At 35.3% G+C, this 17,303-nt stretch overlaps 2 protein-coding genes across 2 annotated transcripts; both read right to left on the bottom strand.

The window, feature by feature from the left end:
• Positions 1-4,866: 4,866 nt before the first annotated feature.
• Positions 4,867-8,755, bottom strand: LOC107897744 (protein unc-13 homolog). Its single transcript, XM_016823313.2, has 5 exons — positions 8,000-8,755; positions 6,971-7,861; positions 6,413-6,859; positions 6,135-6,321; positions 4,867-6,055 (listed from the first exon to the last, which is right to left on the bottom strand). Exons 1-5 carry the CDS (start codon positions 8,603-8,605, stop codon positions 5,082-5,084), a joined length of 3,105 nt encoding a protein of 1,034 aa, XP_016678802.2. The 5' UTR covers positions 8,606-8,755; the 3' UTR covers positions 4,867-5,081.
• A 1,161-nt stretch (positions 8,756-9,916) lies between these two features.
• LOC107895823 (F-box/kelch-repeat protein At3g06240) lies at positions 9,917-16,310 on the bottom strand. The gene is made up of 2 exons (XM_016821043.2): positions 16,096-16,310; positions 9,917-10,586 (listed from the first exon to the last, which is right to left on the bottom strand). Exons 1-2 carry the CDS (start codon positions 16,308-16,310, stop codon positions 9,917-9,919), a joined length of 885 nt encoding a protein of 294 aa, XP_016676532.2.
• Between the last annotated feature and the right edge of the window lie 993 nt (positions 16,311-17,303).

The raw sequence follows: 17,303 nt of genomic DNA, 5'->3' as shown, positions 1-17,303 counted from the left end.
GAACATATCCAAATACTTCCAGCCTATAAATGCCATACTTTTATATTCACAATGTCAAAAGGTACCAAAATAAGGTTCGATAGTGTGGTGACGATCCTTGATGATCCCCGAGCTCTCAGTAGCTTCGATATCTGTAAAACAATGCAAAACACACATAAAGTAATCTTTCAAAAGCTTAGTAAGCCATATACAAATAAACTTAACATTCAAAACATGAAAGCATCATCAAATTACATATACTCCATGGCCAAATACTATCTCAAACCACACAGTTTATATACATTTAACATATTCCAATTCATTTACACATATAGCTTTTTTTCTCATACTTACAACATATATCATCACTAGTACATATACTAACCTTTTATCCTCAAACATAGTAAACATTTCAAACGTACCTGAATTGGATACACATCACATATAATCATTCGTTTCTCGGAATGCCCATTGAACTGTTCGGAATCATAAGGATACACTGATAGCTCAAAAAGCTCGTACAATGCCAACATCCCAGACGTGGTCTTACATGTAATTGAATATCAATGCCTCTGTCCTAGACAGGGTCTTACACGAAATCAAATACGATGCCAACATCCCAAATGTGGTCTTACACGTAAATCATAAGTCGATGCCAACGTCCCAGACATGGTCTTACATGATAACACATATCGGATCCTATGTCATGACATATGTATCCTAACTATTCCTAAGGTTTGTACGGGGCTTTTCAGACGTCAGAACTTTGTCTATGCTTTCTCGGATGTCTCATTTTTCTCAACTCATCTATTCATTCATCATATTTCAATAGCATATAATCGATAGTAATTCAATTTAAAACACATTTATTTGTATATAGACTTACCTCGTACGGATTTGGATAAACGGAATCGGCTACTTGACGACTTTCGACTTTCCTCGATCTAATTTTGTTTTCTTCAATTCTTGATCTATATAAAATCAAATTGAACTTTTTTATTTACCAAATCATTCAAATCAATCCAAAAATACATATTTAGGGTATTTTACAAATTAGCCCTCACAATTTCACATTTTTGCACTTTAGTCCCTAATCACAAAAATCACAAAATATATAAAATTTCCATATACTCGTGTTAGGCTGAATTCTCATAGTATTCATATTAGCCCATATGTTTCATTTATTTCACATTTTATTCCTTCAATTTACAAATCTTACAATTTAGCCCATTTTACTCAAATTCATCAAAAATTCAAAGACAAAATATGTTAACCCAAAAAATATCTTTCATTTTCTATCAACTAACTTCACAAAAATCATAATTTCATCAATGGCTCAATTCAAAATCATCAAGAAAATCAGAAATTAGGGTATGGGCTTGATAGATTATTAAGCAACGATCACAAAAATGTAAAAATTATTAAAAACAGATCAAAACACATACCTAATTTCAAACTCAAAGTGTCGAAACCCTAAAACAAGAATATGGCTTCTTCTTTCTTTGTGAAGTCGGAAAAATGAATGATAATACGACTAAAATTATGTTTTGTTTTATTAATAATAACTTTAATAACTAAATACCAATTTTGCCCTTAATAAATAACATTTAAAACATTAGCCTTAAGGCCATAAATGTCCACTCATGATTTCAATGGTCTAATTGTATCATAAGGACCTCTCTTTTAATAAGACAAAAAATTAAGCACTTTAACAAACAACAGGTAACTTTTACATTTTACGCGATTAGGTCCTTTTATCAAATTGGGCACACAAATGATTAAATTTTCATACGAAACTTTCACACATGTAAATTCACATATTATAAGAATAGAAAATAATATTTAAATGTTTTTCTGACTCAGATTTTTGGTCCTAAAACCACTATTTCGACTAGGGTCTAAACCGAGTTGTTACACTTTGGCAATGACACGGTATAGAATAAGCTAGATGGGAACCGGAAGAAGCTATGAAAGTGAAATATCTGAACCTCTTTTCTAGTAAGATTTTCGGGAATGAAAATTCCTTTAGGGGGAGAGTTGTAATAGCCCATTTTCGATAAAATAAAAATAGTGGTATCGAGACCACAAATCTGACTAGTAAATATTTATTTTATTATTATTATACTGCCTATGGAGTATTAGTAAGGTCATATAAAATTTTCGTTAAGAAATTTTAACGTTTGCATGCTTAATTTCGTGAAAAGGACTAAATCGTAAAAGGTGCAAAATGAGAGTTCTAGTAGCTAAAGATATCAAATGGCTATAGAAATTTAATGTAAGAGTACTTAGGTGGTAATTAGACCATTTATGTGGTAGTGGACATTTATGGGTTTGGTTTTATTGAAATCAAGGATATTTTTTAAGGTTAAAAATGTAATTAAGTAATTAAAGGTTATTATAAAAACAAAAGAAAGAAATAAGATATCATCTTCCTATCTTCATCCTCAACTGAAATTTTCAAGGGAAACCATTGCTAGGATTCAGTCAAGCTACATTCACTTGCATGTAAGTGGTTTTTATCCCGTTTTTAATGATTGCTATGCTTTTGAAGTCATTGTAGCTTAATCTAGCTAGCCCAGGGACTAATTTGCAAAATTGTTAAAGGATTAGGGTTTTTCCATGAACATGTTTGCTTGGTTTTTTAAGTTTAATGAAAGATTATGAGTCCATGTTGTTAAATAAACAACTTTTGCCAAGTGATTTTTGATTAATTTATTGATTAAGGACTTATTTATAAAAATAGTAAAATACCATGATGAATTTATGAAATGATGATTTGTTTGGGTTGATATGAGTCCTTAGGTAAATCAGCTAGCATGATATGTGGATGAAATTGTATAAATTTCCATTTACGATATTAAGGACTAAATTATAAAGAAGTAAAAATATTTGTTGTGGATACTCATCAGCTTGTGTGAGCGGCATCATGTAGCTACATTCAGACCATCAGCTTGTGTGAGTAGACCCATTTATGGCTAGAGTGAGCAATGATGTAAAGGAAAAGGAATGGAATGGTTTTGACCATATGTTTAGCACACTTTGTATGAGCTTCCCGCGTGTCCGATATTATTCTAAGTGGTTCAAAAGGCATGTAAAGGGAAGGAACAGTAAGTGTTCCGATCGACTATATTATGAACTTATGGAAAGGTATGAAATGTTAGAAATCAATGTATATGTATATTCAAGATTATGGAAAGTATGAGTTCAATTGTGCTATATTCATGTATTATACCTTACCATGTGGTGATTTTGTTAAGTTATGTATTAAAGCACTAACTTGTGTTGTTGATGATGCTTAGGCTTGTGCCAAGCTTATGTTGGATTGATTCATGTTTAATTTTTAAGGTTTTGCATTGAAATGGTAAGTTATGTTCATGATTTACAAACTTACTAAGCATTACATGCTTACGTAGTTTTCTTTCCTATGTTTTATAGATTACTAGAAGCTCTATCAGTTTGGAAGCTTGTCAGAGACCTATCACACTATCCAGCGATTATATCAGTAGATTTTGATGTCTTGGTCAAGGTTATAATGGCATGTATAGGTAAATTTATGTTTAATGGTTAGTTGATGTTTATGGCATGGTGACATCGGCTCTCTCACAAATCGCACAAGAAGGGTCTGTCGAGACTCCTCATTTACAACATTCCACATTAGTCAATAGGCATTCTTTGAGTACCAACCAAAGAAAATGACGAACCCGATGAGGACCATCCAAAGCCCAGAGAAGCTTTCATTTGTCATCCGAAGGGTTAAAAGAATTTTCCAAGAGTATACTATAAGTGAATTTGAATGTATAAATACCATTTGGAAACCATTTTGATATAATAGCATCTTTACCAACCAGAGAATTCAGAGACAGGATTCCAGCAATATAAGAAAGAGTGTCACTATTTAAAAAGCAATGTAAATAATCCTTATTCAAATTTCCTTCCATAGAAACAACCTCGTTCAATGTGATAGAAACAGCAATAAGATATGGGAACCAACAAAAATTGAGAAGAGGGCCCACATCTGCTATGCAATTATCAGTCCAAAATTTCACAAGATTCTCATCACCAACAGACCAGAGTAGACTTTGGCATAGTAGAGGTCAAACCTTTGAAATCAATCTCTAGACGAAAGAACATTTACTACAATAGATGTCTTTTGAAATTACCTTAGTAATATTATATTTTGCTCAGAGGACTCTAACCCATCATGTTTCCTTATTAGTAAGAAGATTGAAACTCAACTTAAGCATAAAAGAATTGTTCTATTCTTTAAGACATCGCATTCCAAGACCCCCATTAGACAAGGGTTGGTAGTAATCTCCCCAATTAACCAAAGACATCTTCTTTCTAGAATCAGTACTCCCCTAGATAAAACCCCTGACAATTTTCTCAATTTTTACACAAATACCATGAGGAATCTTCATAGTTTGCATAAAATAATTGGGTATCGACAACAGAATAGCTTGAGCCAAAGTGACTCATCCAGCCATTGAAAGTATACTAGCATTCCAACTATCCAACTTCCTCCTAACCTTGTCAACGATAAAATTGAAGGTATTCTTAGTGACCCACTTGTGAAACAAAGTCATTTAGTATAATACAACATTACCAATATTTTATCATTAATTATTTTATACTCAAGTTGTGACCTATCAATTAGATATTAACCTTCTTCAAAAAGAACTTCAAATCGAATTATAGTTGTAAAAAAAAAACATCATTTTTCATTACAAAAGTAAAAAAGGTGTGATGAGTTATATAGATGACTTTGTACATAAATTTTGTAATTTTTTTTCTATCATTAACATATCGATGATTTATTGAAATTAGATGGTACAACAAAAATGCAATATTTACAATTTTTGAAAGAAAGATAAAGGATTTTGAGAAGAAATGTACTATTTTGAGATAAAATTATTTCAAAATTGACCCTAACACTACAAAGAATTTAACAGGCATAAATACCTTGTATAACCCCCCATCATAAAGACGTTGATATAAACATTAAGTTAAAAGTTTGAAGACAATTAGATCAACTGAAAATGGATGCTAAAACAAACCCAAACCAAAAATCTGTTGTTCAAATGAATACATTGTCGTCTTTCATATCATTTCCTTTTTGGCAATTGAAATTCCTTTTTCAAGAATTGATTGGCTTCTCGATCATTCCTATGGCACAAAACCCTGAGTATTGTATTAGGATCTCCACTATTCCACCTTCTTGTTGTGGGTGGCATAGGTAGCTTTTGGCCTAGGCTAGTGGCACCTGTTCCACTGGTTTCACGACTAATGATACTCAAATCTTCAGCTAATTGTTCAGTGCTTTGACCCATCAATGCTATCACCCCTTCAATTAGTTCAGCCTCACTTTGGACCACGTCCTCAGGTATCAACCCTTCACCACAAGTACAAAACACCCTTTTCAAGCTCTCAAAATCTTCCTCAATCATCTCATGGTCTGATCGTTCAAAGAACCTAGAAGGTCCCCCAGCAAGCAATACCAATACAAAGGCTTCGAACGATGCTTTCATAATTTCTTTAGTTGCTAATGCTTGAGCCTTGTCAGTGAGTATTGCAGTAAGAAGCGTGAGGTTATGCTTTAGGACTTTGATCAAAGGTCTAATCCTTGCATTGCCTACTTCCCCCACGTAAAGACTTTCATAGAAAACCAACTTCGAGTCGAGGAAAACGAGACGGTAAGCAGCGACTTCAGAGACGTGATCACAAGCCGATTGGATCAATGTGTTGACATGTTTGAAGTGGGGAGGCGAAGCACCGCAGTGTTTATGACTGTCGCCAAGATGAGTTGGTGTGGTTGAGACTTTAGGTGAGAGGGTGAGAGTTTTATCAAGGGAATTAAGGTGAGAGATGAGGTAGTGTAAGGTATTAAGGCGGACGTAAAGACGTTGCGTACCACGGCTCATCGAGGGGCGAGTGTGGTTTCTCTCGGTGGTAATAATTTGATGCATGTCCTGTATTCCAACACTACAAGGATTGGCCTTTCTCCATAGTTTGAAGAACTTTGAATCACGGTTACACCTTGTTAGAGGAGGAAGTTCTGGCAGATGACTTTCTTTTGACCCTGAAAACAATGTGACAGCCATTTATGAGTAACAAGAAAGGTTTCCCAAAAAGAAAAGAAGAGTTTTATGAAATCTCACCACATGATGCTACAAAAGTAATGTATTCTTGGAAGATTAGCTTTAAGCCTTCAGCTAGATCAAGAATCAAATCATCTGTAATGCCAATTGGAATATCAAAGAAATCTTTCACCATTTGATTGGCCGATCTCATTAGCCCCATACATGATTGTGTATATGGCTCAGATTTGGACTTTGGGTTCCATGTCTGCAACATAAAATTTCCAACCAATTATCAAGTTCAAATCATAAATATATTATTAGTTTTTAGCTTAGACATAGAAAAAAGATCGACTAACTTCAGTTTCTTTTACTCTACATAGTAACTCTTTCTCTTTCTTTAGCCTTTCATCGATCCATTGTCTCAAGAGCTTCAATCTGGTTGAATCAAATTCATATGGGATCATTTCTCTGATAATTCCTTTGCCTCCATCATCACACTCTTCTGAATCTTTAACCACCATTTGAACTAAAACCTTTTCCAGCTTTTCAGCTCTTTGTAGCACCCCAAATATCTCATCGGTTAGCATAATTGTCTTAGCTAAATATTGCTTCAACACTGTTCCATAGCATTGGTGTAATGTCACTGCTGCAACTCCACCTGCAATTGGATGCCATTTCTTCAATATAGGGCTAAATAACTCCCTCTCCTTTGCAGCCAAATCCTCAGTTTCCTTAGCCAAATCAATTAGAGCTGCACTTGGTCCATTTTCTTCTGTATGTTTGACATTTTCATTTTCTATCATCTATAAACCAATCAACGAAGAAGTAACAATTAAACAAATATATATAGATATAAATGCAGAGCAAGTGAGTAGCAACTTTTAGGATAATTGCTTACAAGTATGATCACCCACCTTTGCAAAAGCATTTTTCACAGAAGATCGAATGTAACGATCTAAGCAATCACTGGTGGAATCGACAAGCATTACATCTCCTTTCTTACTCCCTTCCCCTTCCCCTTCCATGATACCAACATCTTCACTCAAAACCTTTGCTGAAAACAATGCCAAAGGCAAAAGATTTTCGATCTCATCAATATTTCCTTTATTGAAACATTCATGGTAGTAAAATAACCTCTTTTCAACCCAACTCTTTATTGAAACCAACATAGAAGACAAAAATTTCACATATGTTGTCTCTTTGTCTGGTTTTCTAGCATCGATTTCCACCTCTGTCAACATAGTATATGCAGCAGAAAGAAGATTAGGCTCTATCTGGTTAGTCACAACATATTGCTGAAAAAGAACCCAAGTGAAACATGCATTGTGGATTGACCTATTGATTCCTAATGTTGACCATGTCTTCTTCATTAACTCCAGCAACTCATCAACCTCATCAAGGACCATTATCTCATCCTTAACATCAAATATGGCTTGAAGGAGAGATATGTACATGTGAATGTTAAAAGGGTACCCATCAGCCCAGTGGCACACATCTGTGGGAGTACCATTGGTGCCTCTCCAAGCTAAAGAAACAACAGCGTTGCACAATGATCTCATCATGTCGGAATTCTTGCTCGTGTCGATAGGATTTAAGTCACCGGCTCGGATTATCTCGCGTAAACGTATTACTAAAGGGTTAGATTTATCTGTAGGGATTGATGGGTATAAAAGTAGACCTACTTCTAAGATCTTGAGTTGACGCTTTTGCCAAATATGGTACTCATGCAAGTCATTGAATTCGGATGGTTTTAAATGCCGAAGAAGCTCAAGTGGAAGAATGATGGTCTCGGGCCTCCTACCCATCTGTCCAAAACCAATATGGATTTAGCATTAAACTTCAATATCCTAACCTAAATTGCTTCTAAATTTATAGTAGTTTTGAGTATATATAGATGATATATAATACAAAACAATGCATGAAATGCTTATAAATGTACGTACTTGGCCAACAAGGGTTCTCATAAGACTCTTTCTAAGCCTATTATCACTTTGCTCATTCACCCTCATTTGTTGCTTCATAATCTCCGCCGACGTCAATGGTCGTCTAGAGTTTGGCGGTTTCAACGTAGAAAACCCTAATCCAGCTACAGGGCTAAAACCGAAAATGGAAGCGCTATGTCCATGATGAGAAACAGGCGATGATGGTGACGACCCACCACTGCCGCCGCCGCCACCATTGCTAAAGCCCATGGCACAAATTGACATCCTCCTGGAATGTGTTTTTTTCATCATCTTCAACCCCAAGGCTCTTTTAATCTTACTCGCAGGGTTCATGGTCGCCGCCCCATTATTGACCCGCCTGCCTGGTGAGCCAGGCCCGGACCCGTTTCCTCCATCTCCATTATCATGTGAAGAGTGAAAGGTTAAAACATTTCGTCCTACGAAGCCCGGCGATGAACGACAAGCTGTGAAGAATATTTCGTAGGCAGCTTCACGAATGTCATCACAATCGAGACCTTCTAGCTTGCCAAAAGGCCATGCAAGGTCAATATTAGGGTTGGTGGTGGGGGGGCCATGGAAGAACTCCCGCCCTGATTGGTGGGGCATGCCTGAAAGGGGCTGGGGATTAAGGAAGGGGACTCAGAATCAGAGATTTTGTTGGTCATCAATGACCACATTTTTGTGTTAAAGGAAGAGAAAAGAAGACAAAGCAAACGTAAAAGTGAAAAAAAAAAACAAACGTATTTGGTTTGTTGAATTTGCCAATGTTGTATTTTCCTTGAAAACCAGCAAAAACAGGTTGTTAATCTCACTTAAGATAGCAATTTTCAATTTAATAATTTCTTTTTCACTTTTTTCTGATTTTCTCTGGAGTATCAAATATTTTCTCTAATTAGATCCCACAAATATATTTTTTATATTTGTGAAATACTCTCCTTTTCTATCTTTTTCTTTAGTCTCCAAATTATTTGATTTTTAAAAAAGAGGACATATATAGTTATTGTCTAGGACACGTCTTAAGTTTTTTAATGGACGTGGATGAAAAAAAACATATTTATATAAAGTTGGTTAAATTAAAATTTAAAATTTGTATTTGTTTGTAGTATTATTTTATTAAAAAATATAAGATAAAAATATTCTCCTATTAATATTTCTTATTTTTTTATATAAAAGAGTATTTTAATAATTGTTCAACTGAGTTGATATCCAATTAACTTATGACACTATTTTAATTAAAAATTTAATATAAAATTAAATTTAACAATATCATTAAAAGGTGCTACAATATCACACAAAATAAAACTTTTAACTACCAAAACACAGATATATTACAATTGAGACACATACTAAAAAATAATTTTCCAACCAATCTTTTTCAACAATATCATTCTAATATTTGAACTTAAGGTTTTTTCCTTGAAAATGCTATATGTTTTGCCATTAATTCACTATACCCTACACTTATTGGTTAATCAATAAATCTTTAAAGTTCTTTAAAAAAAAAGTCGATACTTATGAATACAAAGTTATTATAGCATAGTTATTTTTTTATGTTATTATAGCATAATTTATATCATGTATATAATAGTATATACTATAATATAAACATCAAAGAAAGAGGTTAAATTATCTATATTTAAAACTTTAATTGAAAAACATAAATATTAAATTAAAATAATATGATTTTAAAAAAATAGAAATTAATAATAATAAACTTAAAATAAATTTTATAAATATAAATAAATTTAACAAAATTTAAAATTCATATATAAAACTGAATTTAACTTCAAAAAATATAAAATATAATAACTATATTCATAATAAATTAAAAATTCCATATTCCAAATGTTATATCGAAATTAAAAACATATCCAATCCTCATAAATTTTAATCTGATATCTCTTTCAACTCCCACTTCTATACATTAAGTGAAACAAGGCTCTCCACATATGTCTCTATTTCAAGATTCCCCCTGCCATTGATGCCATGGATTACAATCTCCCTGTGCGTATCTTCTTTTGGATTGTAAACAATCAATCCTTCATTAATCACCAACAAAGCTTCATCATTCTTCAAGAAACTAGGTCTCAAGTTCAAAAAGGGGACGCCGATCACGACTTTAGTCCATGATTCTTTCACAGCGTATTCCTTCATAACCCAGAAATCTTGTTGCTCCCCTAGCCAACAAAGACATCCTCCTAAAACCCCAATTGCAGTCACATTCTCTGCATCATCATATGGTCGAGGCAATTCCCGGAACATTCCTTCAGCAAAATCGAATGCAACGATCAACCTTGGCATCGACACTAATGAAGAATCCTTACCTCGAGCAAACACCCAATGGACAGCGCCATTAAGGTGGACACCCGAATCACTATTAAATCTGCGGTAAGAGAATCTTTGGGCTCTTCTCCAAGTATCTGTTTTCAATGAGTAGACATAGACAATGGATTCATACATGAATTTGACAACATTGTAATCATCGAAAGAGTGATCATATCCGAAACCATATACCAGAGGTCGAGAAACACGATCATCTAAGGACCGGTTGATGTCGATGTAAAAGTTGGGTATTCTTTTCAGCTCCCTTGTAGCAGGGTTGAACAGAAAAAGTCATTCCGGTTCGAGAGATATGCATAAGAGGACATTAAAGGAGCCAATGAACTTGACTTTGTCAAATGAACTTATCAATGGAAAATGGAGCTTCACCGCCATGACATCGTTAGATGTCATAGCAGCACACTGTTGTTCCAATAGGGTCGGAAGCGTGTAAATTATTGTACTAAAAAATCACACAAAGTTCAATTCCCAGGAAAGAGAGGTGGATCACATGGATCTCTTAAATACCAAGTCTTTCCTTAGACAGAATATCCCTTCTATAGTAATTTAATAGCACAATTAAATACTACTATTATACCCTCAAATATTGAAAGAAAAATAGGACAAGAAAGAACACAAGAGTTTTAACGAGGTTCGGTAAATTATACCTACGTCCTCGGGCACTAACACCAGATGATAACTTTACTATCTTCAGAGTATTACAAACAAATAGAATTCCTTAAGAATTCTCAAATGGGAGAAGAGAGAAAACTAAGAGAGAAAGATTGGTTGGGATGATTGAAATGAGAAATGAGAAGGCCTATTTATAGTTGAGGTTCAAGGACCAAACAATAAATAGCCCATTATCTCAAGGACCAAAAAAATTATCCCATGCCACTTTTTCAAAGTCAACTTTAGGGTGCTAAACTTGCACCACTTTGTATTGTTTGCCATTAATGTTGTCTCCCATTAATGTTAACAATCTCCACCTTGAAGATTTGATTAGGATAATCACATCTTCACACACTTCCTTCAACTCCCCAAATTCGATAAAGTTATCTTTTGTAGTGCCTACAAATGCACTCTCGAGCGCCATACACCTGAAGGTGCTCAAATTCTCAGGATGTTAATCAAGTTCAAACAATGATTAAACTTGATTGTTGTTACCACATTGGTCATCATATCTGCGGGATTATCTGCTGTCGGAATCTTCTGAAGTAGAATTTTTCCTTTTTCAAAGACTTCCCGCACAAAGTGATATCTTACGTCGATATGCTTGGTTCTTGAATGATAGACTTGATTTTTCGCTAAATGAATAGCGCTCTGACTGTCACAATATAAACTTATGTGACTTTGAACAACTCCTAAGTCTTTCAACAATCCATTAAGCCAAATAGCCTCCTTAACAGCTTCTGTAACTGCCATATATTCTGCCTCTGTAGTAGACACAGCTACTGTAGACTGTAAGGTAGACTTCCAACTCACTGGGGCTTTCGCAAGAGTAAACAGATACCCCGTAGTTGAACGACGTTTATCTAAATCACCAGCAAAGTCGGAATCAACATATCCAACTACAAACTGACCAAGTGCTTCATCCTGTTCAAAAATTAAACCAACATCTACGGTTTTTCGAAGATACCGTAGAATCCATTTCACAGCTTGCCAATGTCCTTTTCCAGGATCATGCATATACCTGCTCACAACTCCAACAGCTTGTGAAATGTCAGGCCTCGTACACACCATCGCATACATCAAACTCCCAACTGCATTAGCATATGGGACTTTCGCCATATATTCTCTTTCTTCTTCAGTTTTCGGAGATAATTGAGCACTAAGTTTCAAATGAGAAGTAAGTGGGGTACTTACATGTTTGTGTTTTCATTTACACCAAAACATTGTAATACCTTTTTCAGATATTGCTTCTGATTTAAACAGAGCTTGCCTCTCGGTCTATCTCTACTTATCTCCATGCCGAGAATCTTCTTGGCCTCACCTAGATCTTTCATCTCGAACTCTTGATTCAACTGAGCCTTCAGCTTATCTATCTCATTTTGGCACTTCGAAGCGATTAACATATCATCAACATACAAGAGTAGATAAATGAAAGATCCGTCATGCAGCTTCTGCAAATATACACAATTGTCATATTTGCTTCTTGTGTACTTCTGCCTTCTCATAAAACTATCAAATCGCTTGTACCACTGCCTCGGGGATTGCTTCAATCCATATAGCGATTTGTTAAGCTTACAAACCCAATTTCTACCACCAGCATCTGTGTATCCTTCTGGCTGAGTCATATAGATCTCCTCTTCTAACTCACCATGTAAGAAAGCTGTCTTAACATCAAGTTGAGCTAGCTCCAAATTCAACTGTGCTACCAAGGCCAACAAAATTCTAATGGAGGAATGCTTCACAACAGGGGAAAATACATCATTGTAGTCAATTCCCTCCTTCTGAGCGTAGCCTTTAGCTACCAATCTTGCCTTGTAGCGAATATCCTTCTTGCTAGGAGATCCATCTTTCTTTGCGAATACCCACTTGCATCCGATTGCCCTTTTACCTTTCGGTAATTGCGCCAACTCCCAAGTATTGTTCTTCCGGAGAGACTGCATTTCTTCATCCATGGCGCTTTTCCATTTATCACTTTCTAAGCTTTGCATTGCTTCTTGATAAGTGATAGGAATATCATCAACAACGGGAAGGGCGTAGGCCACCATATCAGTAAATCGAGCAGGTTTACGAATTTCTCTCCGTGGCCTTGCAACTGCAACTGGTTCTGGTGTACTTAGTGGTTCTTGGGTCAGAACCTCTTCAACCTCTAATTCCTCCATTGTGGCTGGAGAATTAGACTTATTAACTGGGCAAATCCCCATCTACTCAAACTCCACCTATTTTGGAGTACACTCCACCTGCTGTGGAGTATTGCTCGTCTGAATATCTTTATCTGCTACCTTTTTCAATGTGGCAGATTCATCAAAGGTAACATCTCTGCTACAGATCATTTTCTTTGTGCTTAAGCACCAAAGACGAAATCCCTTCACTCCAGAAGTGATTCCCATAAAGAGAGCTTTCTTTGCCCTCGGATCTAACTTTGACTCCTTCACATGGTAATATGCAGTGGTTCCAAACACATGTAAGGAATCATAATCTATAGCCGGTTTTCCAGACCATACCTCCATAGGAGTTTTTCTTTCTAATGCAGATGATGGCAAATGATTAACAAGATGGCCAGCGTATGTCACAGCCTCAGCCCAAAATTGCTTGCCCAACCCAGCATTGGACAACATACATCGAACTTTCTCCAGCAATGTTCGATTCATACGCTCTGCCACTCCATTCTGTTATGGTGTATCCCTAACTGTGAAGTGTCGAACAATACCATACTCTTGGCACACATCGAAGAACGGATCACTTTTATATTCCCCTCCATTGTCCGTCCTAAGCCGCTTGATTTTCTTGCCAGTCTGGTTTTCGATCATAGTTTTCCATTTAAGAAAAACTCCAAGCACTTCATCTTTAGTTTTCATGGTATACACCCAAACTCTTCTGGAAAAGTCATCAACAAAAGTAACAAAGTAGTGTTTTCCTCCCAACGAAGGTGTTTTGGAAGGCCCCCACACATCTGAGTGAATATATTCCAAAATACCTTTTGTATTATGGATAGCAGTGCCGAATTTCACTCTCTTTTGCTTTCCCAGAACACAGTGCTCACAAAATTTTAATTTGCAAGCCTTTGCACCTTTCAACAATCCTTGCTTTGCCAGAATTTGCAAGGATTTTTCGCTGGCATGTCCCAACTTCATATGCCACAACTGCATTGAGTCCAAGTCTTTGTTACCGGAAGCTGCAGCGACTGCTCCAATAACTGTACTACCTTGGTAGTAATACAAGTTATTTTTCCTGATGCCCTTCAATATCACAAGTGTGCCAGATGTCACTTTCAAAACCCTATCTCTCATAGTAACAACTGAACCATTGGATTCCAAGGCTCCCAATGAGATGAGATTTTTCTTCAAACTGGGAACGTACCGAACATCAGTCAGAACTCTGTTTGATCCATCTTTATTCTTTAATTGGATTGAACCTATCCCAACAGTTTTACAGGCATTGTCATTGCCCATATAAACAACTCCTCCATTTAGTTCTACTAAATCAGAGAACCACTCCCGGTTAGGGGACATATGATAGGTACAACCCGAATCCAATATCCACTCATCTGAATGGAACGACGATGATGATGCAACCAGTGATAGTTCAGAGTCACTAGTATCATGCTTAGCAACACAAGCATCTACAGCAGCTTTTCCCTTATTCTTCAGCTTTGGACAATTTTTCTTCCAGTGGCCTTTCTCATGACAAAAAGCACATTCATCTTTCCCGAGTCTGGACTTTGACTTTGATCTCCCCTTTTGAGTTTTCTTCCGAGTGTATGAACGACCTCGGACTACTAAAGCTTCTGTATCTCTGATTGAGTTTTTCTGTTTGTCCTTCTTTCTCTGTTCATAACTGTATAAGGCCGCACAGACTTCGCTCAGAGATATATCACTCCTGCCATGAAGTAGAGTAGTTTCTAGGAACTCAAACTCCTCAGGAAGTGACCCCAACAGCATCAAAGCCAAATCTTCATCTTTGAATGTCTCATCCATATTCAGCAAATCAGTGACTAACTGATTAAATTTGGTGATGTGATCATTCATTGTGGTACTTGGGACGTATGTGAAGCGAAACAGTCTTTTCTTCAAGTGGAGCTTATTTTGACTGTTTTTCTTCAAAAAATTTTCTTCAAGTGCCACCCACAACTTATTTGCAGAAGTCTCCTTTGAAAAAGCATACCTCTGCTCTCGAGAAAGGCATGATCGAATTGTGCCACATGCCAACCGATTGATCGCCTTCCAATCTTTCTCCTGTACATCATCTGGTTTCTCTTCATCAATGGCAATGTCTAGACCCTGCTGAAAAAGGGCATCTAGAACCTCACTTTGCCACATACCAAAATGGCCCGTGCCATCAAAGATCTCCACGGCCAATCTTGCATTTGCAATTGTCGGTCTTGTCCACATGGACGATGTTGAAGCTCCTACACCGACCGTTTTCTCCATAATCTTTCAATATACCTAAGGAAATCTTTTCTGATGTGGAAGATCAGTTTAAACTGCAACCACAGAGCATACTACGATTAACCTTCGGCTCTTGATACCACTTGTTGTTCCAATAGGGTCGGAAGCGTGTAAATTATTGTACTAAAAAATCACACAAAGTTCAATTCCCAGGAAAGAGAGGTGGATCACATGGATCTCTTAAATACCAAGTCTTTCCTTAGACAGAATATCCCTTCTATAGTAATTTAATAGCACAATTAAATACTACTATTATACCCTCAAATATTGAAAGAAAAATAGGACAAGAAAGAACACAAGAGTTTTAACGAGGTTCGGTAAATTATACCTACGTCCTCGGGCACTAACACCAGATGATAACTTTACTATCTTCAAAGTATTACAAACAAATAGAATTCCTTAAGAATTCTCAAATGGGAGAAGAGAGAAAACTAAGAGAGAAAGATTGGTTGGGATGATTGAAATGAGAAATGAGAAGGCCTATTTATAGTTGAGGTTCAAGGACCAAACAATAAATAGCCCATTATCTCAAGGACCAAAAAAAAATTATCCCATGCCACTTTTTCAAAGTCAACTTTAGGGTGCTAAACTTGCACCACTTTGTATTGTTTGCCATTAATGTTGTCTCCCATTAATGTTAACACACACTCCACATGATACAGAGACGGTGTGGAGCTCGAGCGGAGAATGAGCTTCTGCCTCTGGTGCTCGATGTCTTTATCTATGATTGCTAAATTGAGATGCCTTTTGATGAATGTGGGATCAGAGATAAGCAAACACCAGAGCTTGCAAACACATTTGAACCGACAAATAGACTTAACTGGCAATCTCATGAGTATTTCAACGATGACATCCGAAGAAAGGTTGCTCTGCATTGTAACTCCTTACGCTAAAAACAAGAAAATGAAAGAATCATGGGTGATATTAGTGCAGGTGACAACTGATGCATATGAAAACACAAGAGATGATACAATGGAAATCCGTATAAATTTTGAATTTCACCCATAGTTTAACCCTAAACCCTTGAATCTAACGAAGGCTCTCATGAAGGCAAATCCCTAACATATAAGCTTCAAATATAAGAGGCAGACGACACAAATAAAGAGTAAAAAGATTAATAATCCATCTGAAGAGCCCAAAATATAGCCATTACAACCACGTTTTTTCATTGAAAAAAAAAACATTCTTTTTCACTCAACATCCATCGTCAAAGAACCCAAAACATGGATTATTATATAAATTTTAAATAACTTATTTTGTTAAAATAAATTTATATAATAAATAGAAAGGATAAATTTTATATTGAATTATTTTTTATTTAAATTATGTTCTCACTAACAAAAAAAGTAAAAATAAACAAATAAATTTGTTTTAAATATCAAATTTTAATTATTTATGTAATAAATGATTTTATATTTCATATATAAAATTTTATAAACAATACATTTATCATATTCTAAGCCCTCTCGTAATCCATTCCGTCTGTCGGTGATCGAGGAATATAGTAAAAATGTTCTCATTATTATTTAAAAATTATTATAATTTTGAATTGTAAAATAAGTTAATATATTTTAATGTTGTTCAAGAATTCGAATAATAGATATTAATATACTAAGTAGAATAATTAAAAATACATTATTTAATTTTTTTTAAATACACATGAAAAATCACACGCAATACAATTAACATAAGAATTTAGTATATATAAAAGGACGTGTTTGGAAAAAAAAAATTAATTGACCAATATAGCCTTTGTTGTTTATTACTTTACTTAATTTTCCATTTAAATTATTTTTATTATTTATAAGATTTACTAAATTTAAAAATAAGAATTTTAATTTTACTAAAATATTTTATTAAATAAATTT

The sequence above is a fragment of the Gossypium hirsutum genome, chromosome A10, assembly GCF_007990345.1.
Source record: "Gossypium hirsutum isolate 1008001.06 chromosome A10, Gossypium_hirsutum_v2.1, whole genome shotgun sequence".
In the NCBI taxonomy this organism is placed as follows: Eukaryota; Viridiplantae; Streptophyta; class Magnoliopsida; order Malvales; family Malvaceae; genus Gossypium; species Gossypium hirsutum.
The sequence above is the reverse complement of the archived record's forward strand: the minus strand, read 5'-3'. Positions and strand labels throughout refer to the sequence as shown.

Excerpts from the sequence above, each read along its gene's own strand:
- LOC107897744 (XM_016823313.2), bottom strand. The coding sequence starts at position 8,605 with ATGCCCCACCAATCAGGGCGGGAGTTCTTCCATGGCCCCCCCACCACC. Across the intron at positions 6,860-6,970 it reads TGAAAAATGCTTTTGCAAAG|ATGATAGAAAATGAAAATGT; the intron begins GTGGGTGATCAT and ends ATTGGTTTATAG. Across the intron at positions 6,322-6,412 it reads GTAGAGTAAAAGAAACTGAA|ACATGGAACCCAAAGTCCAA; the intron begins GTTAGTCGATCT and ends TTTATGTTGCAG.
- LOC107895823 (XM_016821043.2), bottom strand. The coding sequence starts at position 16,310 with ATGCAGAGCAACCTTTCTTCGGATGTCATCGTTGAAATACTCATGAGA. Across the intron at positions 10,587-16,095 it reads TCGAGCTCCACACCGTCTCT|GGAGCTGAAAAGAATACCCA; the intron begins GTATCATGTGGA and ends CCCTGCTACAAG.